This window comes from Salmo salar, chromosome ssa09 (genome assembly GCF_905237065.1).
Source record: "Salmo salar chromosome ssa09, Ssal_v3.1, whole genome shotgun sequence".
Taxonomy (NCBI): domain Eukaryota; kingdom Metazoa; phylum Chordata; class Actinopteri; order Salmoniformes; family Salmonidae; genus Salmo; species Salmo salar.
This window is the reverse complement of record NC_059450.1, coordinates 12,355,664-12,379,734: the sequence shown is the minus strand read 5'-3', so window position 1 is coordinate 12,379,734 and position 24,071 is coordinate 12,355,664. Positions and strand designations below refer to the sequence as shown.

The window sequence follows — 24,071 nt, the reverse complement described above, 5'->3', positions numbered from 1 at the left end:
GTCACCCTACACCAAACGCGATCACGACACACAGGTTAAAATATCAAAACAAACTCTGAGCCAATGACATTAATTTGGGGGCAGGTCGAAAAGCATTAAAAATGTATGGCAATTTAGCTAGTTAGCTTGCACTTGTTAGCTAATTTCTCCTCTTTAGCGAGCTTGCTGTTGCTAGGTAATTTGTCCTGGGGTATAAACATTAGGTTGTTATTTTACCTGAAATGCACAAGGTCCTCTACTCCAACAATTAATCCACACATAAAACGGTAAATCGAATCGTTTCTAGTCATCTCTCCTTCCAGGCTTTTTCATCTTTGAACTTATATTGTGATTGGCATCTAAACTTTCATAGTATTACCACGACAACCGGCAACACAGTTCGTCTTTCAATCACCCACGTGGGTATAACCAATGAGGAGATGCTTCTATAAACCAATGAGGAGATGGGAGAGGCAAGACTTGCAGTGCGATCTAGGTCAGAAATAGAAAGGATGTCACGGCTGTCTGTGGAAGTAGACCAAGGTGCAGCAGAGGATGTGTTCATCATTAGAATTTTAATAGAACAACGTGAACACTATACAAAAAACAAGAAAACTGACAGCCAAAACAGTCCTGTCAGGTGCAAACACTAACAGAAACAATTACCCACAAAACCCAAAGGAAAAACATGCTCCTTATGTGTGACTCCCAATCAGCAACAACGAGCTTCAGCTGTGCCTGATTGGGAGCCACACACGGCCCAAAACAAAGAAATACAAAAACATAGAAAAAGGAACATAGAACGCCCACCCAATGTAACACCCTGGCCTAACCAAAATAAAGAACAAAAACCCCTCTCTATGGCCAGGGCGTTACAAAGGACTTCTATTTTAGCCCTTGGCAACGCTGTAGCTCGTTGACACGCGCGAGCAGTGTGGGTGCAATAATTGAATAACATAGATTTCTAAATTTATTTTGCAACACTCGCGCACACGACGCGAGCAGTGTAGTCAGGGTATTAGGCACGTTCACGCAGATGAGCAGGGACCCTGGGCATCTTTCTTTTGGTGTTTTTCAGAGTCAGTAGAAAGGCCTCTTTAGTGTCTTAAGTTTTCATAACTGTGACCTTAATTGCCTACCGTCTGTAAGCTGTTAGTGTCTTAACGACCGTTCCACAGGTGCATGTTCATTTATTGTTAATGGGAAACAGTGTTTAAACCCTTTACAATGAAGATCTGTGAAGTTATTTGGATTTTTACAAATTATCTTTGAAAGACAGGGTCCTGAAAAGGGAACTTTTCTTCTTTTGAGTTTATATTTACAAAACAATATATGGGGGAATGAAATGATGCGCACAATTACATTAATGGAAGCCACAATCTATCCACAATCTATCTGCTGATCAATCCCCCCCCCAAAAAAAAAAATTGTACAAAAAAATTAAAACAACAATATGCAAGTAACCATTTCACTGTACCGTTTACACCTTCTGTATCCTGTGCATGTGACAAATACACTTTGATTTTATTTGATATAGTGCGTTAACCAGAGATGGGAATATGAAGAACATGACCTACACCAAAGTCAGATTAGTATATATGCCAAGGACTAGATAAAGTGTACTTTAACCTGGAATTTTTCCTTATTGTAGGCTATTGCTTTCACCACTTTTAGCCTTGAAGTCTTTGGTTGTTTACTACACTACTTTACTCACACTGTTTAGCACTGTCACGAATCCCACCAAAGGTGGCTCCCCTGCCTGCTCGGGCGGCGCTCGGCGGTCGTCGTCGCCGGCCTACTAGCCGCCGCTGATCGCTTTTTCCTTTTCGTTTGGTATGTCTAATTGTTTGCACCTGTTCCTTATTTGTGTCTCTTGATTTATGGTTATTTAAGCCTGTTTAGCCCGCCCCGGTTTGTGCGGGATTATTTTCGTCAGAGTGTTTTTGTTGTTGGATGTGCTGGCGATCTGCTTGTGTTGTTTTATATGCGTAATGTGGACCCGTTGTTATTTGGGCACTTCGCTATTCACGCCGGTTGTTGACGTCGACCGTTTTTTGTATTAAGGAATAAACACATTTTTCCTTACCTCTGCTCTCTGCGCCTGACTCCTACCACCACTCCTAGAAATCGCTGACAAGCACATGACCTCACATCTCAATCCTTAAAGAGATGGGTGGGGCTAAGGCTTAAAAGGGTGTGAACGATACTGAGTAGGTGTAGACAAAGAAGAGCTCTCCAGTAGGTGTAACAAAATATTCAAAGACCATTTTCTCAAAAGTGGCGTTACAAGTTTATCAACTTTCAAAGCAGAATTAATTTTCATTGTTCCTCAACTGCAGTGTATGATATACCATTTTGTAGCTCTGAGTCTCTACTTTTATCCAATGTAAAAAACACAATTTCAAATTTTGCAACATAAGATTGAATCAAGGTGGTTGGTCACATATGATAGCAAAATGTGTAGAGTTGCAGGACATTAGCTTTAAAACTGCACAATTTTCTCTTCGCCTCGTGACAAGTTATGTAGAATTGCAAAAAATGTGCTTTAAAACTGCACAATTGTCTCTCGGCCTCATGGCAAAATGTGAACAAAAGCATGAGAATAAGCTATAAAAAAGCAAAACAAAAAAATCCCTGCCCGATGGCAAAAAGTGTCGAATTTAAGGAAATAAGCTTTAAAACTGCAGCATTTTCTTTTATCCTTATGACAAAATGTGTATAATAGCATTATAAAACTGCAAAAAAAAGGCAGTTGTCAGCCAAACCCAAATTCGTCCGTCGGACTGCCAGATGGTGAAGCGTGATTCATCACTCCAAAGTCCAATGGCGGTGAGCTTTACACCGCGAGGCTTGGAATTGCGCATGGTGATTTTAGATTTGTGTGCGGCTGCTCAGCCATGGAAACCCATTTTAGGAAGCTCTCAACTAACTGTTCTTGTGCTGACATGGCTTCAAGAGGCAGTTTGGAACTCAGTAGTGAGTGTTGCAACCGAGGACAGATAATTCAGCACTCGGCGGTCCTGTTCTGTGTGGCCTACCACTTCGCAGCTGAGCCGTTTTTTCTCCTAGACGTTTCCACTTCACAATAACAGCACTTGACTGGGGCAGCTCTAGCAGGGCAGAAATTTGGCGAACTGACTTGTTGGAAAGGTGGCATCCTATGACGGTGCCATGTTGAAAGTCACTGAGCTCTTCTGTAAGACCATTCTACTACTATGTTTGTCAATGGAGATTGCATGGTTGTGTGCTCGATTTTATACACCTGTCAGCAACGGGTGTGACTGAAATATCCGAATCGACTAATTTGTTATATACTGTTATACTGTTTTTTATATATATAATTTGATTTGAGTCAGAAAAGAGTGTTCATATGATAGGGAAGATCTACAAAACCTTGCAGAAAGCAAATGCAACTGACAATCTCTTAGAAAAAACGATAAACTATTAGATCCAAGACTTAAAAAGAACTGACGTTGGCACAATATGGAAGGAAAGTTGGAGAATAACTAACAAAATTACAATTAACGAAAATGTATTATTTTATTTTTTTATTTCACTTTTATTTAACCAGGTAAGCTAGTGGAGAACAAGTTCTCATTTACAACTGCGACCTGGCCAAGATAAAGCAAAGCAGTGCGACATAAACAACAACACAGAGTTACACATGGAATAAACAAGTGTACAGTCAATAACACAATAGAAAAAAAAGAAAGTCTATATCAAATGCAAATGGCGTGAGGAGGTAAGGCAATACATAGGCCATAGTAGCAAAGTAATTACAATTTAGCAGATTAACACTGGAGTGATAGATGAGCAGATGATGGTGTGTAAGTAGTGATACTGGTGTGCAAAAGAGCAGCAAAGTAAATAAAAACAATATGGGGATGAGGTAGGTAGATTGGGTGGGCTATTTACAGATGGACTATGTACAGCTGCAGCCATCGGTTAGCTTCTCAGATAGCTGATGTTTAAAGTTAGTGAGGGAAATGTAAGTCTCCAGCTTCAGCGATTTTTGCAATTCATTCCAGTCACTGGCAGCAGAGAACTGGAAGGAAAGGTGGCCAAAGGAGGTGTTAGCTTTGGGGATGACCAGTGAGATATACCTGCTGGAGCGCGTGCTACGGGTGGGTGTTGTTATCGTGACCAGTGAGCTGAGATAAGGCGAAGATTTACCAAGCATAGACTTATAGATGACCTGGAGCCAGTGGGTCTGGCGACGAATATGTAGCGAGGGCCAGCCGACTAGACCATACAGGTCGCAGTGGTGGGTGGTATAAGGCGCTTTGGTAACAAAACGGATGGCACTGTGATAGATTGCATCCAATTTGCTGAGTAGATTATTGGAAGCTATTTTGTACCCTAGTCAGTTTTACTAGGGTAAGTTTGGCGGCGTGAGTGAAGGAGGCTTTGTTGCAAAATAGAAAGCCGATTCTAGATTTGATTTTGGATTGGAGATGTTTGATATGAGTCTGGAAGGAGAGTTTACAGTCTAGCCAGATACCTAGGTATTTGTAGTTGTCCACATATTCTAGGTCAGAACCGTCCAGAGTAGGGATGCTAGTCGGGCGGGCGGGTGCAGGCAGCGATCGGTTGAAAAGTATGCATTTGGTTTTACTAGCGTTTAAGAGCAGTTGGAGGCCACAGAAGGAGTGTTGTAATGAATTGAAGCTCGTTTGGAGGTTAGTTAACACAGTGTCCAAAGAAGGGCCAGATGTATACAGAATGGTGTCGTCTGCGTAGAGGTGGATGAGGGAATCACCCGCAGCAAGAGCGACATCGTTGATATATACAGAGAAAAGAGTCAGCCCGAGAATTGAACCCTGTGGCACCCCCATAGAGACTGCCAGAGGTCCGGACAACAGGCCCTCCGATTTTACACACTGAACTCTAACTGCGAAGTAGTTGGTGAACCAGGCGAGGCAGTCATTTGAGAAACCAAGGCTATTGAGTCTGCCGATAAGAATACGGTGATTGACAGAGTCGAAAGCCTTGGCCAGGTTGATGAATACGGCTGCACAGTACTGTTTTTTTATCGATGGCGGTTATGATATCGTTTAGTACCTTGAGCATGGCTGAGGTGCACCCGTGACCAGCTCGGAAACCGGGTTGCACAGCGGAGAAGGTACGGTGGGATTCGAAATGGTCAGTGATCTGTTTATTAACTTGGCTTTCAAAGACTTTGGAAAGGCAGGGCAGGATGGATATAGGTCTGTAACAGTTTGGGTCTAGAGTGTCTTAATCCAGTATAAACTAATATATAGAATTTGTTATACAAGAGACAAAATTCACACATTTTACAGCACAACGGTAGAGTCATGTCTTAAGTGTAAAACTAACAATGACTCAATAATCCATGTTTTCTGGGAACGCTATAAAGTCCAAAATCTATGGGCAGAGCTAGAAAGTTGGCTGTCAGAAGTATTACAATGTAAACTTACTTTTAATCTGTGTGTCTGCATATTTCAAGACATGGAAAATGTGGGTGTAATAAGACCCATTGGGCTGGACTATTCTCTTCTCATCACTCATCTTGAAAAAAATCTATACTAAAAACGTGGAAATAAATCATGAATCTTTCTTCATTAACAAAATGGAAAAATTGAATGATTTATCTTTAAATATTGAAATAGTATGGGCGACCGAGAAAAACAAATTGGTAGAATTAAGGGCATGCGGTAAACAATAACGCAGGCACTAGGGATGGGGGTGTGAATATGTAATCGTTGTTTGAGTGTGTCTGTAACACAGGAGGTTGGTGGCACCTTTATTGGGAGAACAGGCACCTGGTAACGGCTGGAGAAAAATCTGTGGAATGCTATCAAATATTCCATTCGCTCCATTCCAGCCATTATTATGAGTTGTCTTGCCCTCAACAGCCTCCACTGGTCTGTAAGTTGCTGATCATATGTGTATGTTTGAATTTGGTGTGAATTTTTTTTAAATATTTTTTTTATTTATTATAATAATAATAACCATTTTTTGTTGTTGTTGGAATGACATGTTCCTGTTTGGGTTGTGCTATAGTTTAGATTAGATGGATGTACTCAACTCAATCAAATCAACGTAAATAATGAGTAGGTTGAAAGTTGCTATATAAGCCAATATAGGACATTGGACAGGCTTGAGACGTGATACAGTTTTAGCTGAAATAATGGTATTTATTTCATATATTCTATTTAGTGGGGTTGAGGCAGGATTGTATTCCAGTAGGATGAGTTGAGTGTGATGTAGGTTTCAGGGTCAGGGTATTAAGTGAATGGACGTAACCTGACATGCTGTGCCCAGAGCGCTAGCTGCTAATACGTCTGTGTCCGTACAGCCATGAATGTAGTCTGCTGTTAGCTTCTCTGTGGACATGTGCGTTGGACCGCACGTGGCCTTGTGTGTGTGATAGTATGCATTGTGGGCAGTGTTAGTTTGGTGCTAATTGTAGTAGCCTTAGGGTCTTAAATGGCAAGTGTAAACACACATGCAAGATTGTAGACACACACTGTGTTCCTAGTGTATTTCCTTAGCAGAGGAAATCTTTACCATCTGTATGTGTTCCTAAACCCAAACCCATAGATCCTTCTCACGGCTAGACCTTCTAATGATACACAGTACTACAGAGTGCTGCAGCTACAACCTAGTTTACTGCAGATCAGGACTATTCAACTACACGCCTAGAGGGCCTACTACTACTGCTAATCTGTAGCTGATTGACTAATTGGCTGATTCATGTCACTAATTGGCCAGAGAGCCAGTGGTGTGTATTCATGGATGCCAAGGGAAGTCAGGCTTCCCCCAAAACTTAACCAATACAAAAAGAAAAAAAAACAAGTAAAATAATTTATTAAGCCTCTCTGTGTTTCATTAAGCCTCTCTGTGTCCTTCAGTTTGCAAGTGGCTGAATGTATCTCACAGGAGAAAGCTTCAGACTGAGTGAAACAGCACCCCTCGGTCTCATTATGTGTAGCGCATCTATCTGGTCAAAAATAGTATGACATTGTTGACGCCCATAGCATTGAATGCAAGGGAAGCCAGCGAGCATTTGGCATCCCTTGATACATTTGTTTTCAAAGAATAGCCCGTCAGAGTTGAGCTAAACTGAGCGAGCTCAACTGTGAATGGTCCTAGTGCACCAAAAAAAGTGTAAAGGGAAGCCAGTTTGAATTCGGCTTCACACCAATCACATCATGTCAAAAGTAAAACGTCATTGACTGAAAACATTTTAATTGTTCCATCTCGTTGTCTTTGCCCTCCGGTGGCTAGCTAGCCAAAATAAACCATGGACAGAGATGGTTATTTGGACTTGGTGTACCTGCCAATGATTAGAACGGTGATTCTGATCCAACCATAAAATCATACAATGTGCCCCTGGTCTGAGAGGATGGAAGTTCAATCAATTTATAACATTTGTGACATGCGTTTTTCAGGATTTTTGTGTTGTTATTCTGTCTCTCACTGTTCAAATAAACCTACCATTAAAATTATAGACTGATCATTTCTTTGTCAGTGGGCAAACGTACAAAATCAGCAGGGGATCAAATACTTTTTTCCCTCACTGTAAGTGTCTGAGAATCCCAAAAAGTGATTTATGTTTAGAAGTAAATAAAGCATAAAGGCTATGTTAAATGGGCGCGGATAGCGATGACTTTCTTACCGCAGCCAAGAGTCGCGCGCATATGTGCGTGACGTCAGTATGTCGTGTACTGAAAAGGGGTCTATAGTGCAGCAAACAACTAAATGATCATAACGCATAGGTTGTAATATGTTTTTCTCCCCTGGCTTCCCCATTGATTTTACCCACGCACCGCTACTGCAGAGAGCCGAGTCACCTGGTGTACCCTGAAGATTAGAAGGAGGGAGTGAAAAGATGAATGTTATTCTTAATATCAAATATAAACATTTATTTAATTCTAATTTCTCCTGATTGTCATTTCCATGGCTAATTGTTACTTAACAATCCATTTACGTTTCATCATGACCTCACTTCCTGTTTCCTGTCCCCAACAGGAAGTGGTTCCGTCATACCTGGCGACATCACCTATTGTGTCCCAGGGGGCGGAGCTAATGGAAGCTCAGCTGGGGAGGGGTGTGTCTCGCCTCTCTGACCCCACCTCCCTCCAGGTCCAGACCCTGGGCTCCCAGCAGACCACAGGAGGAGGGGAAGGAGGGATGATGAAGAAGAGGAGGAAAAGGAGGAGGAAGGCACGGGAAAGCGGAGGAGGGAGACGGAAGGAGAGTGGGGAGTACTCAGAGGATGAGGACATGTTCACCATCGACATGAGCACTGATGAGGAGAGAGAGAACGACAACAACAGTAGCAGGTGATGACAGCAAATACAGTATTTACATCAACACTGCATGGCTGTGCGTGTTTGTGTGTGCGTGCGTGTGACTTCCTGTGAAGTTCTCAGGACACTCATTTGAAAACAGACAGGGTCACGTTTGGGCTGTTTGGAGCTGTTTGCAGCTACTGACTGCAGCCAAGTGGTTGTGTGGGGAGGAGAGAGAAGATTACACTGTCTTGTTGAGGTATTCTCAGTTTGGTCTTTCTGTGATCCTGCATGTGTGTGTGTTTGGTAGAGGAATGATCCCTCTGAGATGTGGTTTGTGGGAACGTGCACGCGCGCGTGTGTGTGTGTGTGTTTTTGCGTGCAAGAGAGAGAGAGAGAGAGAGAGAGAGAGAGAGAGAGAGAGAGAGAGAGAGAGAGAGAGAGAGAGAGAGAGAGAGAGAGAGAGAGAGAGAGAGAGAGAGAGGTAGACTCTGTTCTCAGGCGTTCCATGCAGGTCTGAGACAGACAGACACCTATACACACAAAATCACTTCACAACATAATCACTTCACAAACAGCCCCTCTCCCTGAGTAATAAAGCAACAGTGGGCATAGTAGTCAGTCACTCAGTCTGTTAGTCTGTCCATATGCTGGTTGGGTGCTGACTGAGACTGGATAAACAAGCCTGAAGTGGCCAGTGTCTGTCTTTTGTGAACCCAATTATCTGTGTTCTGTGTTTGCGTTTTTGTGTTCAGGCTCTGTGAGTACCAGCTCTCTGTCCCACGTGTTGGAGACGCTCCAGTGCCTCGTTCTTTTCCCACAATGCACTCTGACTCTGCAGAGTAATGACCGTGGTGAACAGGGCCTCTCTCAGTCCCTCCTGATTCTCTCTCATTCATCTGATGTCTGTGTGTGTGTGTGTGTGTGTGTGTGTGTGTGTGTGTGTGTGTGTGTGTGTGTGTGTGTGTGTGTGTGTGTGTGTGTGTGTGTGTGTGTGTGTGTGTGTGTGTGTGTGTGTGTTTTGGGTTTTACTATCCTTGTGGGGATCAGAAATCACAAGGATAGTAGAAAAGGACAATTCAGACAGTTGGGACATTTCGCTGGTCCCAACAAGGAAAAAGGCTATTTTCAGTTTAGGGGTTAGGTTTAGGGTTACATTTAGGGTTAGAATTAGGGTTAGGATATTAATATTTCTCATAAAAACTGTTGGAATTAATAATTGTACAAATACTTCCAGTGCTGCAACTGGATTCACATCCTAATACACATCAGACCAACATACATGTTTTACATCTTCAGCAAAAGAGGCCTGAGAAAACATTGTGTATCATATCTCTGTGTGTGTGTGTGTGTGTGTGTGTGTTGTTGCCGCTAACGTTTCTCTCTCTCTCTCTCGCTGTCTTAGGGCCTCTTCTCGGGAGCTCAATGGAGAGCAGGGCCCTAAGGCCAGTGTGTTGAGCAACAACTACACCCCGAACACAACATACACACACTCTGACACAGACTGGGCACGCTCACAGAGGTACATAAATATGACCCAACACACACAGACAGACACACACGACTAGAATAGAATAACACACCGTTTGGTTCGACTCATCTTGTCGTATGCCTTTGTAGATTAAAATAACTGCGTATGGCTGACAGTTGTTCTCTCTATACGTCTGTTTCCCTCCCCTTCCAGTGCTATAATAGAGCAGACACTTACTCTGTCTATCCCTCCTAGTGGTGGTCTGTCCATCTCCTGTCCACAGCAGACTTCTGTCTTCCCTTCTCCTGTCAGGTAAGTCACGTCACCATCCAATTTCACTTTTCAGTGTAGCTTAATTAAGTCTTAAAAGTTAGCCTTCGTTTCATTTCGGACCAACTACATATTGTCTAAAACCATGGGACAGAAACCAGCGGAGACTTCCCACTGGGCACAGTTCAACGTTTAGTTTTGATTTACATTTGGTTGAGTTGTTAACTAATGTAAATTTAAAGTAAAATCAACCAAAAATCGTATCGTTGGATTTAGGTTAAAAGTTAGGTGAAAACAATACGAAATTGTCTTACGTTGATGACTTTTTGAAAATCCAATCAGTTTTCCACGTTAATTCAACATCACAAATAATTGTTTGGTTGAAATGACGTGGAAACAATATTGATTCAATAAAAATAAAAAAATCCCAGTGGGTTTGTACTGTATTGTTTACGTCCATTGTTACGCACGCCTCTCGGAAGAGGGAACGCAACACCCTGCTACAACTCAACTCTCCGTGGTGTGAAAGAGGTGTGGGACTGTAGGTGTGAGTAAGGATGACAAAAGGCAGTGAATTACCGTTTACAAGGAATTTATTCCGTTACACGGTAATTTGGGGGGAAAGGGCCTGGACGGAACCAAAGCAAAGAATGTAAATATCAAAGCCCACCTCTCCTACCTTACCCGCCTACCCACTACTTACCTAACTAGCACCACCTGGTGCACTAACCAAAATACAGGCGGTGGTCCGCCCAGGTCTTACCTAGTGTGCATAGACAGTGAATACTACGGGTTATGTATGCCCGTGGGCCTCTTGCCTAAGCACTCCCTAGGTGCCTTCCCCTTCCCCCCTGGGAACCAATGAAACACAATACAAACTATTTCACATTTAAAAAAAACCCGGAGAAACACAGATATCAAATAAGCTCTATCTGAGCAACAAACTAACACAGAACATACCAAGGATTCTCCCAGCAACAACTAACATAGTACATACCAAAACTGCCTGTCTCACGCTCAGCAACAACCAACATATGATATAACCATCAGCCTCCTCTCTCAGCGATCAAGAACTGTAAGGCTAGCAATAAAGCCAGCGTCTCTTGTTCAATGGTGGAGTACCTTGACTGACACGAGTTGAACTTACGAGAGAAGAAACTGACGGGCCGATCCACTCCATCTTCATCTTCCTCCAAGAGAACCGCACCCACCCCCACTATACTAGCGTCTACCTCCAACTTAAAAGGTTTGTCAAAGTTGGGGGCGGAAAGCACTGAGGGCACTACAAAGTAGCGCTTTAGCGGACTCAAAAGCATAGTTACAGTCCTGGGACCACAAATGGTACCTTGGGACTAAGCAGAGATGAAAGGGGAGCTACTACCGTCGAGAAATTCTTACAGAATGTACGATAGTAACCTACCATCCCCAGGAACCTGCGCAACTAGCGGCGAGTCGTGGAAGCAGGAAAAACAACAATTGCTTCCACTTTGCCAGTTACTGGGCGCACTTGACCTCGTCCCACTTGTTTCCCTAAGTCACAGTAGCCTTCCCAAACTCACACTTGGCCAAATTGAGGGTTAAAGAAGCCTTCTCCAACCGCTGAAACACACTTTAAGGTGGCGAGATGATCAGACCAAGTAGACGAATGAATCACCACATCGTCAAGATAAGCAGTACAATGTGGCACATCCGCGGACACAATGTTAACTAGGCGCTGAAAAGTAGCAGGTGCATTACACATTCCCAAGGGCATCACAGTGTATTGTACGAAGTTATCTGGCGTAACGAAAGCCGAGATGTCAGAAGCACCTGCCAATAACCTTTTAGCAAATCTAACTTACAGCAGAGCCAGCAGCAGAGCCAATTCCATCAATGCAGTCATCTAAGCGAGGTAGAGGAAAAGAATCAGACTTTGTAACGGCATTTACTCGACGGTAGTCCGTACATAAGCGAGACGTACCGTCAGGCTTAGGAACAAGAATACACGGGAAACTCCAGGAGCTGTTACTGGGTTTCACCATGTCATTCTGTAATAAATAAGCTACCTCACTTTTCATTACCTCCCTTTTCTTTGCATTAACCCGGTACGGATGCTGACTTATAGGAGCAGCGTTCCCCACATCCACGTCATGTTCCAAGATGGACGTGCGACTTGGAACGTCCTGAAACACATTGAGGAAACTGTTTATCAATAGGATAAGATCCTTAGTTTCATCGTTATCCAAATGTTCCATTGGAGAGGGTAACTTTTTCAACATAAGCGTTCACACTGCTGTAACGTATGGCGTAACTCCAACCCGTCCTCCTTACCCTGTAGTGCTGGCTCAACCAATCACATCTCTCTGTGTGTCTGTCACTCAGCAGCCCCGGTGGCTCCCGCCCCTCCACTCCGAAGAGTGACTCGGAGCTGACCAATCAGAGCAAAGACAACCCTGAGATTCTGTGGGCCTGGGGGGAGCTGCCTCAAGCTGCCAAGGTACGGAGGGAGGGAGGGAGGGAATGCAATAGAAAAAGAGAGTCGAAGAGGGAGGGGGGGAAGAGACAGATTCAGAGAGACAGAACAGGAATGAAGGGGCGCAAAGAGGGAGAGACAGTATGTCTAGCTGTAGTCCACAAAGTGATCCAGGAATCAGCACTGATGATTTCAGAGGAACTTTAACCACATTAATCATCTTCCATGAGAGCAGCTGAGGACATGCTTTTACCCTAGCGCTCATGCTAACCACACATCCTCTATCTCTCCTTCTCTACTATCGACACCCGACCTCCCACGTCCTTGCTGTAGCGTGCTTTCTTCCTTTCTTCTTCCTTACTCTCTCTCTCTCTCTCTCTCTTTCCCTCTCTCCACCTCTAGCCCTCCTACCTCCCTCCATCCCAGATGCATGATTCTGGGATGAAGTCCCCTGTCTCCATCCCTGTGTGTGACAGCACACACTTCAGGACCATCCCCGGAGACTGTGGCCCCCCTGTCCAGACCCAGAGCCACCCAGACAATGGCCCCCCATCCCTCAACCCATACATGCCCCAGCCTGGGAACAACACGTCTGGGCCCGGGGCTGGAGGGGACATGGAGTTAGTAGGGGCAGCCTGTAGAGAGGTGGAGGGGCTGATGGCCTCCAGGTTGCTGTCAGAACTGGATGAGGGGGGCCAGAGGGGCAGCCCGGTCAGACGCACAGACTCCCCATCCAAGAGGAAAGGTACGTCTTCTCGAACCATTGCCTCCAAGCGGAATAGAGTTTAGATGGCAGAATTTGAATTTCAGCTGTCACTCAACATGCGTTCACGTCTGTAGATGTGATTGCCTCCACCATTAGCTACACGTCAAGTTAATGGATGAAAATGCCATGTCAATCATTGTATCCATGGTAACGTGTGACTGTACCTGCAGACAAGAGGAGCCACCACCTGGGCTCGGATGGAATCTACCTGGATGACATCACTGAGCTGGAGCCAGAGGTGGCTGCTCTGTACTTCCCTAAAAGGTAACACACACACACACACACACACACCTTTCTGTCCTACACAAACACTCGTCCCCCACTCCTGAACCTATGACCCTGTTCCTTAGTGACGGTTCAGTGAGAGGGGGCTCGGAGACAGGGGCGCGGAGCGCCAACCAATCACCTCAGTCGGTGGGCAGCAGTGGGATGGACAGCGGTGTGGACAGCTACTCTGACCAGCTGGGAGACATGCCCAACATCGCCATCTCCCTGTGTGGAGGTCTCACTGACAACAGAGAAATCACAAAAGGTACTGGCCATTAAACACATGGGCTGCATCTCAATACTGTCTGCTTGATTTACTGGTATAACTGGATTTTGTAGCTCCATCTACTTGCTGTCATTGTTTTCACCTATCCAGCCCTCTCAGATCCACTAATTGGTGTGAGATCAGATGAGAGGGAACACATTTCTACAGACCAGTTCTATTAACCCTCTCCTGTCTGTATGTCTCTACAGAACAGTTCTATTAACCCTCTCCTGTCTGTGTCTCTACAGACCAGTTCTATTAACCCTCTCCTGTCTGTATGTCTCTACAGAACAGTTCTATTAACCCTCTCCTGTCTGTGTCTCCTACAGAACAGTTCTATTAACCCTCTCCTGTCTGTATGTCTCTACAGAACAGTTCTATTAACCCTCTCCTATCTGTGTCTCCTACAGAACAGTTCTATTAACCCTCTCCTGTCTGTATGTCTCTACAGAGCAGTTCTATTAACCCTCTGTCTGTGTCTCCTACAGAACAGTTCTATTAACCCTCTCCTGTCTGTGTCTCTACAGAACAGTTCTATTAACCCTCTCCTGTCTGTGTCTCTACAGAACAGTTCTATTAACCCTCTCCTGTCTGTATGTCTCTACAGAACAGTTATATTAACCCTCTCCTGTCTGTGTGTCTACAGAACAGTTATATTAACCCTCTCCTGTCTGTGTCTCCTACAGAACAGTTCTATTAACCCTCTCCTGTCTGTGTCTCCTACAGACCAGTTCTATTAATCCTCTCCTGTCTGTGTGTCTCTACAGACCAGTTCTATTAACCCTCTCCTGTCTGTATGTCTCTACAGAACAGTTCTATTAACCCTCTCCTGTCTGTATGTCTCTACAGAACAGTTCTATTAACCCTCTCCTGTCTGTCTCTACAGACCAGTTATATTAACCCTCTCCTGTCTGTGTCTCTACAGAGCAGTTCTATTAACCCTCTGTCTGTGTCTCCTACAGAACAGTTCTATTAACCCTCTCCTGTCTGTATGTCTCTACAGAACAGTTCTATTAACCCTCTCCTATCTGTGTCTCTACAGAACAGTTCTATTAACCCTCTCCTGTCTGTGTCTCCTACAGAACAGTTCTATTAACCCTCTCCTGTCTGTGTCTCTACAGAACAGTTCTATTAACCCTCTACTGTCTGTGTCTCCTACAGAACAGTTCTATTAACCCTCTCCTGTCTGTGTCTCCTACAGAACAGTTCTATTAACCCTCTCCTGTCTGTGTCTCTACAGACCAGTTCTATTAACCCTCTCCTGTCTGTGTCTCCTACAGAACAGTTCTATTAACCCTCTCCTGTCTGTGTCTCCTACAGGCCAGTTCTATTAACCCTCTCCTGTCTGTGTGTCTCTACAGAACAGTTCTATTAACCCTCTCCTGTCTGTGTGTCTCTACAGACCAGTTCTATTAACCCTCTCCTGTCTGTGTCTCCTACAGAACAGTTCTATTAACCCTCTCCTGTCTGTGTGTCTCTACAGAACAGTTCTATTAACCCTCTCCTGTCTGTGTCTCTACAGAACAGTTATATTAACCCTCTCCTGTCTGTGTCTCTACAGAACAGTTCTATTAACCGTCTCCTGTCTGTGTCTCCTACAGAACAGTTCTATTAACCCTCTCCTGTCTGTGTCTATACAGAACAGTTCTATTAACCCTCTCCTGTCTGTGTGTCTCTACAGAACAGTTCTATTAACCCTCTCCTGTCTGTGTCTCCTACAGAACAGTTCTATTAACCCTCTCCTGTCTGTGTCTCCTACAGAACAGTTCTATTAACCCTCTCCTGTCTGTGTCTCCTACAGAACAGTTCTATTAACCCTCTCCTGTCTGTGTCTCCTACAGAACAGTTCTATTAACCCTCTCCTATCTGTGTCTCCTACAGAACAGTTCTATTAACCCTCTCCTGTCTGTGTCTCCTACAGAACAGTTCTATTAACCCTCTCCTGTCTGTGTCTCTACAGACCAGTTCTATTAACCCTCTCCTGTCTGTGTCTCCTACAGAACAGTTCTATTAACCCTCTCCTGTCTGTGTCTCCTACAGGCCAGTTCTATTAACCCTCTCCTGTCTGTGTGTCTCTACAGAACAGTTCTATTAACCCTCTCCTGTCTGTGTGTCTCTACAGACCAGTTCTATTAACCCTCTCCTGTCTGTGTCTCCTACAGAACAGTTCTATTAACCCTCTCCTGTCTGTGTGTCTCTACAGAACAGTTCTATTAACCCTCTCCTGTCTGTGTCTCCTACAGAACAGTTCTATTAACCCTCTCCTGTCTGTGTGTCTCTACAGAACAGTTCTATTAACCGTCTCCTGTCTGTGTCTCCTACAGAACAGTTCTATTAACCCTCTCCTGTCTGTGTCTCCTACAGAACAGTTCTATTAACCCTCTCCTGTCTGTGTCTCCTACAGAACAGTTCCAGGAGAGAGCCATCTCTTACCAGCAGTTCACTGAAAACCCCTCCATCATCGATGATCCTAACCTGGTGGTCAAGATAGGAACCAAGTACGTAAAATACTTCTAACTAACCGTTAACCTCATAACAGTAAAGATGTGATCGTTCCCGATTAATCCGGAATTCCTGCTTTCGAAACGTAATCCTCCATATATCATTGAATCTGCCTATCCACTAGCCAAAATCCAGACGTTCTATGTTGTCCTGACCTGATTGGAAAAGTATGTATGTACTGTATACTCTTTGTGCACTGTAAAAATGCAGTACTGCCGATAAGAAATGAACTGCAGACACTAAAGATACAACAGTGATCTTATGTTTGTGTCTTTTCTCCTCCAGGTACTACAACTGGACCACCGCAGCCCCTCTCATGCTGGCTATGCAGGTGTATCAGAAGCCCCTGCCAATGGTAAGACCTCCGTAACATTAGCAACGTGCTATTAGCATAGCATCTAGGCTACTCGACTTGGGGATGAGACTGTGTGCTAATGTCAAATAGTGTGCTACATTTGGCTACCTGAGTGGTTTTACCTGAGATGTTTAAAACGCAAATCATATTGCAATGTAAAGAGAGAAGTCTGCGTCTGGCTTTACGCGTTTTGTTTTTGTTTGAATTCTTCTGTCCTCTGTCTCGCTTTGGACTTCCTGTACACTAAAAAGCGTTCTCCTGAACCACGTCTCCTCCTAACACTTGAGTCTTTCTTCCCCCCTTGTTTTTCCCTTTTTTAATTTGTTCTCCCTCCATCTCACCTCCCATTTGGCCCTGTCTTGTGTGTCTTCAGCACTCCTGTCTGAGTTATGTGTACTCTGCCTTTGGTCTCTTCTCCTACTGTTTACCCAGTCTGTTTGGCTCCAGCCCCGTGGGTCCCTTTGGTTTCAGCTGTCTGTCTGTCTGTCTGTCTGTCTGTCTGTCTGTCTGTCTGTCTGTCTGTCTGTCTGTCTGTCTGTCTGTCTGTCTGTCTCTGTCTGTCTGTCTGTCTGTCTGTCTGTCTGTCTGTCTGTCTGTCTGTCTCTGTCTGTCTGTCTGTCTGTCTGTCTGTCTGTCTGTCTGTCTTTCTCTCTTTGTGTGTTATTCCTCTACTTCTCTCTCTTCTCTCTCTCCCAGTCTCTGTGTTTCCCTCCCTCTGTTGCTGCCTCTCTTCCTTAGATCGCCATCATCCAGTCACACGGACACACTTGCTTCACGTTTTTTTTGCGTTTGGTTTTTTGTATCTCTGTGTTTTTTGCGTTTTTAGTGGTTTTGTTGAGTTGGGTTTTTGGTCAGGAACTGTGTGCGTTTGCTTCAGGCCACGGTGGAGAACATCATGAAGGAGAAGATGCCCAAGAAAGGAGGCCGCTGGTGGTTCTCATGGCGCAGCAGGAACAGCGACTCCAAATCGGTACACACACACACACACACCTCCGTAACACACACCTCTATAACACAACACGCTCACCTCTGTAACACACATACCTCCTGAACACACTTCCATAACCATTTGGGAACCTCCGCAGAAGTTACAATGCTGGACACCACTTGCCTATTTGACTAGTGGACTGGGGTATTATATGTTCTAGTGTGTCCTGGTTGTTGTGTGAGTGCGTGACTGGTTGTCTGTCCCCAGGACTCAGTGTCTGAGACAGGAGTTGGAGACGGGGGAGAGACCTCTCTCAGCATGGCTTCAGTCAATGGGTAATGACACTTCTCTAACACCAGAACAGTTTACGATATATGTGCAATATGAATTAACTATGTTTATATAGTTTACATATCCTCGTATAAAGTACACAAAAGTGGGTGGATTCATGGACACAGATTAAGCCTAATCCTGGACTAAAAAGCATTTTAATTCATTTGAGTCCGGGAAACCGCCCCTTAGAGGTTTATAGACTATATTTTTGATATGTTTTGTATATTCTGTTCATATAGTCAGACGTTATAGCTGAACTGTTGTTGTATCTGTTGATGTAACCCAGAATGAAGGAGGAGTCTTCCTCCAGCGATGAGGAACACAGATCGTCCAATCAGGACTCAGAATCCTGCCAGCCCGAACCTCTTCTCACGCCTGGTAGTGTCTTCTACAGGAAGACCCTCAGACTGAACCCAGAGCAGCTGGTGAGAGACTCAACACTGTTCCCCCTAACCTCTGTTAAGCTAGCTTCTGATCTCAGAACTGCTGGTGAGAAACACAATACTTCTCACATCTTTTGATGGGGTGATGTTGAACTGTGTATTCTCAGGCAAGTCTTCAGTTGAACCAATCAGTAGCAGGGTTAGAGTTAGTATGGGTAATGTAGTTTTTCTGCCTTCAAGAAAATCTGCAGTTAAACCACTCAGTAACAAGATTATGCTGCATTCAAGACAATGTGGAACTCTTAAAAAATTGAGCTCCGACTTAGAAAAATCCATTTGAATGGTCATCCAACTTGGAATTACAAGTAGGAAACTCGGGCATCATCCTAGAGCTCCGACTTCTCCGACCTGAAGATTCCTGACATCACGTCAACAAAAAACACGGTGGCCTTCATCGTTTACATAACAATATGTATTCTCACCTAATGCATTTCCTCTCTTCTTTAAACACTTTAGCAAGAGGCATATAGCATCGCTGCAAACAAAAGATTCCTTCAGGTGTCCATGTTTTTCCGAGTTGACAGCTTGAACGCACTGAAGTGGGAGGTCGAAAGACTTCCTAGTCGGGATCTCAGAGTCTGCCGAGTTGTCTTGAACGCACCATTAGAGTTAGTAGAGGGTGTATGGGTAATGTAGTCTTTCTGCCCATCAAGCCAGTCTGCCGTTGAACCACTCAGTAACAGGGTTGGAGTTAGTAGAGGCTGTATGGGTAATGTAGTCTTTCTGTCCTCAGGCCAGTCTTCAGTTGAAGGAGGGTCCTAATGAGGTGGTGTTCAGTGTGACCACTCAGTACCAGGGCACCTGTCGCTGCCAGGGCACCATCTACCTCTGGAGCTGGGACGACAAGATTGTCATCTCAGACATTGACGGCACCATCACCAGGTAAGAGTGTGTGTGTGTGTGTGTGTGTGTGTGTGTGTGTGTGTGTGTGTGTGTGTGTGTGTGTGTGTGTGTGTGTGTGTGTGTGTGTGTGTGTATTGGCAGTTGTTTGTGATCACGTTATATCTGTTAATGGTATTCTAATCACACGTGTGTGCGTGTCCTCTCTTGCAGATCTGACACCCTGGGCCACATCCTGCCAACGCTGGGTAAAGATTGGACCCACCAGGGCATTGCCCGCCTCTACCACCGAGTCAGCCAGTGAGTCTCCCCACAACAGGGGTTACATAAGTATAGATGGCCGTTAGAGTAATGAAACAGGGGTCACATTCAGAATATGTCTCAATGTCAGATGAATGAATCATGTCAGCTTTAATCATGGTGTTTGGCTTTTGTACGTTGCACCATCCTGAAAGCAGCCATTTAGTTGAACTCCTGTCTCCTCCCTCTCTCTTAGGACTTACTAAGAGAGTAGAAAAATGTAATCTCTCTCTCTCCTCTCTCTCTCTCTCTCTCTCTCTCTCTCTCTCTCTCTCTCTCTCTCAGGAACGGTTATAAGTTCATGTACTGCTCTGCAAGGGCCATAGGTATGGCTGATATGACGAGGGGTTATCTTCACTGGGTCAACGAGCGAGGAACCATGCTGCCTATAGGACCTGTCCTACTCAGCCCCAGCAGCCTGTTCTCAGCCCTGCACAGGTGAGGAGTACGCACACATCACCACCGTCAAAATAAACACAGTAGAGAACAATGTACAGTACTTTTTAGCAGGAGCTCTTATCCACAGCATACATTTTCATACTGGTGCCCCGTGGGGATAAAACCAACAACCCGGACGTGGCGAGCACCATGCTAAACCACCTGAGCCACACGGGAAAACAGTAGCTTATATAGAAGAGATATCCCTATATTATATAATGATCATACTGGCCTTCCTGTCCTGTCGTCCTTCCTGTCCTGATCTTTTCGTCCCGTCTTGTCATCCCGTCATTCCTGTTTTGTCCTTCTATCCTTCCTGTCCTAACCTGTCGTCCTGTCCTTCCTGTCCTGTTATCCTGTCTTTCTTGCCCTGTCCTGTCCTGTCCTGTAGGGAGGTGATAGAGAAGAAGCCTGAGAGGTTTAAGATTGAGTGTCTGACCGACATCAAGCAACTGTTCCACCCCAACACTGAGCCTTTCTACGCCGCCTTCGGCAACAGAGCCACGGTGAGAGCCCTGCTCCCTCCATCACTGTACATGTTAACTTTGGCTACTTTTTTGATTCATTTGACTGGGACTATACACATTCTATACATTTTACATTTACATTTTGGTCATTTAGCAGACGTTCTTATCCAGAGCGACTTACAGCCAGTAATCCACTTTTTAGCCAATGTGACGGATTCAGCCAAAAAGGCTCATTTCAAACTGAATATGATGTTTGCTTCTGTTGTGGTTGTGTATGTTTTTTTTGGATAGTGCGTTACAGTTGTTGTCGTTGTTGTTGTTTAGGATGTGTATTCCTATAAGGAGGTGGGCGTTCCCCTAAACAGGATCTTCACAGTCAACCCCAAGGGAGAGCTGATACAGGAACACGCTAAGACCAACATCTCATCGTAAGTCAGACATCTCTCTCTTTCTTTATCCCTCCATCTTTCTCCCTCGTATGTCAATGTGTCTCTCTCCCCCAGTAGCTCTGTCTGTCTCTGTCTAATGAACAATGAAAGTAAATGAAGTGAAGTATATTTCTGTTCCCGTCCCTTCCAGGTATGGTCGTCTGTGTGAGGTGGTGGACCACGTCTTCCCCCTGTTGATCAGAGGTCACGTCTCGGACTTCTCCTGCCCTGACACCTTCAGCCAGTTCACCTACTGGAGAGAACAGCTGCCCCAGATCCACTCCCCTGACCAGCCCCAGGTCCACACCCCTGACCAGCCCCAGGTCCACACCCCTGACCAGCCCCAGGTCCACACCCCTGACCAGCCCCAGGTCCACACCCCTGATCAGCCCCAGGTCCACAGCCCTGACCAGCCCCAGGTCCACAGCCCTGACCAGCCCCAGGTCCACAGCCCTGACCAGCCCCAGGTCCACAGCCCTGATCAGCCCCAGGTCCACAGCCCTGATCAGCCCCAGGTCCACACCCCTGACCATCCTCTGGTCATCAGCTGTGGAGACCCACTTCCACACCAAACCACCCCATAAGTGACCTGTGTGCAATCTGGGAAGGAAAGGGAGAGACACATTTATGATGATGACGGCGTGCAAATGAAAGAAGCATGTCTCTGCTCTAGTGTCACACACACACACACACACACACACACACACACACACACACACACAAGCAGACCTTAACACACACATGGTTGCCATGTGCACACTTATGCACTAGTGGAAGTGTTCTCCTACAACAACAGGCATGTTAGCACTAAGTGGTATTTCTATGTACTCAACTTTCCTATTTATGTTCTACTCCTCAGTGTTCTGCTCTACAATACCTACTGTTCATCAGGTGTAAAAGGTACTACTTGTATACATACACTTGTAGTAGCTGCAACTCTGACAAAAAGCACTGATTCAGTCAACCTGGGGGAAATCACTGTGAAGAACAGTCTTTCAATGACAGCTATTTCGCCTGATTGATTCTAGCACTTTTCGTCTCCCATGTGGGTACAGTAAACCGCAATGCATGTTCAATTGACACTTTCAGATCTAACGTTCACATAAAGTGCGAATATAATAAATGTTGAACAAAGCAAGATTATGCTCAACTAGCGCTGGGAATATTATAGCGCATGGCGATAATTCAGTTCACCCGTTCGCCTCCAAACATTTGTCAATATAATCAAAACAAATGTTATTTGTCACATGCGCCGAATACGACAGGTGTAGACCTTACCGTGAACTGCTTACTTCCAAGCCCTTAACCAACAGTGCAGTACAAGAAATCGAGTTAAGTAAAACATTTAATAAATGCGTTTTAAAGCACGCTTCCCTTCTAGTAAGTAGCATTCTATATTTGTTTTTTATTCTTCCGTTTTTTGTTGTTGTTGTCATGTTCTGCGTATGGTAGATATGTTAGTGATCAACTGAATTAAAACCAGTGACCGGGGCAGCTCTTCACTTCACTATTATTAACAGGGCACAGAGGAGGGCTGTCTCTCTCGTTGATGCCTCTCGCCCATAGTCCTCAATAGTCCTTAAACGGTCGTGTAACCAAACACCTGAGAAAAGACTCGTGTGAAACTGACGTTACTCTGACAGCAAGCAATGCAAGAAAACTCAGGTTGTCCGTTTTAGCAGTCGCCTTGTCTTCACTTCTCCACTCATCGCGGTTTCCCACGGACCGTGACACATACGTAATCAAATCAAATTGCATTTGCCACCTGCGCTGAATACAACAGGTGTAGACCTTAACCTTAACTGTAAGGTCGACACCTGTTATATTGGGCGCATGTGACCAAAACGATTTGATGACCTATCCGATTCTCTCTGTGTGCAGTGTGTCATTGTTTTGGCTAACACTAACAGATAATGTTGTGCAGACAGTAGAAAACATATTATGTCCTCTGCTTTGGTTGTCCATCATCTTAAACTCTGTGTGTAACTGCGAGATGTGAGAAATATACAAATGCATGAAGTGTTTAATTCATTTCACATTTTTAAGCGAGCAGCTTGTGAACGCACTTGGATTTGGGCTTTGGTTTTTATTTCATTTGAAATATTGTGTTTATGTGATTGAATCGGAATAGAGTTTTGAATGTTCATTCTCAGTTTTGTATATAGGGGCAACCTTTTTTAGCGATCGAATTCATAAACATTGTCAGTAAGTGGCTGGCTGCTGGACTACGGTAGTTTGACCTTAAGGCTAACAACATTTTGCACTGACAGACTATAGTGTCCACTGAAGCGAAACCATTGAGGAGATATTCTACAGTAAACCAATCAACATTCTCCTGAATTCTAGAATCGACTACTTCGATACGAAGAACTTAGATACATAGGTTAAATTGAACTGATGTCCCTTGTAAATGAGAATGCACAACAACCCTGACGGTTCTGAACCTCCTCAAAGGGTTTAAAGCACAAAGCACTAACGACATAGTCCGTCTGTCCATCAGATCTCTGTTGTGAACAGAGGTGGCAGTGTGTTTCTATGGCGACCGTGGAATATGTACATTGTGCAATTGCCAATGTTATCCTGTATGTAGTATGGATGGATATTCAAGACATCCTGCATTACCGGAATGAATACCAACACTGTGATACAGTATTTCTCTCTTTTTCTATTGATCATATTGATGACCACTATAAAACCTGATTACATCACTATGAAGGAGAGAAGGTTCCCACCGTCCCTGTGTCATATGCCATATTGATTACTTTCAATACCTTTACATTCACTTTGGTTGAATTGACTACCAGTGGGATGGTTGAAACATCCATTACCATGGTTCAGGAGTATTGTGACATAGCGACTAATGTGAGATGTTGGATTTACCACCAACCGAAAGAGGTGTGTTGGTATTAGGAGGATAACGGATGGATGGATGGATGGATGGATGGATGGTAGGATGAATGGATGAGTCAATGGAGGCATGTGATCTCACTGTTGTGTTGTGTTTACTCCTCCTCTGTGTCATTGTGTTCTGTTCTCCCCTTACTGTACTGTCACAAGATTTGTTCCAAGTATGTTAAAGTACTGCTGTATATTCAGATTAAATGACTGTATTCTTTCTGTGAAAGATCTATATAAACAAGGAGCTTGTTGCCTTACAGTATGCCGTGAATGTCTCTGCCCTCGTTAGTTTGCTTCTGAGATGTACAGAGTCAATTACTCTAGCACTGTGTCATGTTGTATAGGTTAACAATCCAGTCTGAAAATAACTATATTGAAAATAAGTTTTTCAATAAATGCAATGTTGATGGA

General features: G+C 44.4%; 1 protein-coding gene across 5 annotated transcripts in view; it reads left to right on the top strand.

Moving 5' to 3' along the window:
* Nucleotides 1–24,071, top strand: part of LOC106610734 (phosphatidate phosphatase LPIN1) — a 50,430-nt gene extending 26,359 nt beyond the window's left edge. For 2 of the 5 annotated variants that reach the window (XM_014210256.2, XM_014210260.2), the window contains exons 4-21: nt 7,975–8,288; nt 9,643–9,759; nt 9,922–10,020; nt 12,340–12,454; nt 12,833–13,175; nt 13,367–13,460; nt 13,547–13,728; nt 16,133–16,226; nt 16,516–16,585; nt 17,463–17,555; nt 17,781–17,848; nt 18,133–18,271; nt 19,023–19,171; nt 19,343–19,429; nt 19,715–19,867; nt 20,259–20,373; nt 20,659–20,762; nt 20,914–24,071. In XM_014210256.2, the coding sequence (XP_014065731.2) occupies nt 7,975–8,288; nt 9,643–9,759; nt 9,922–10,020; nt 12,340–12,454; nt 12,833–13,175; nt 13,367–13,460; nt 13,547–13,728; nt 16,133–16,226; nt 16,516–16,585; nt 17,463–17,555; nt 17,781–17,848; nt 18,133–18,271; nt 19,023–19,171; nt 19,343–19,429; nt 19,715–19,867; nt 20,259–20,373; nt 20,659–20,762; nt 20,914–21,346 (2,769 nt within the window). In that variant the 3' untranslated portion in view covers nt 21,347–24,071. The remainder of the gene's footprint in view (nt 1–7,974; nt 8,289–9,642; nt 9,760–9,921; nt 10,021–12,339; nt 12,455–12,832; nt 13,176–13,366; nt 13,461–13,546; nt 13,729–16,132; nt 16,227–16,515; nt 16,586–17,462; nt 17,556–17,780; nt 17,849–18,132; nt 18,272–19,022; nt 19,172–19,342; nt 19,430–19,714; nt 19,868–20,258; nt 20,374–20,658; nt 20,763–20,913) is intronic. The other 3 variants (XM_014210259.2, XM_014210258.2, XM_014210257.2) reach the window with 3 other exon arrangements.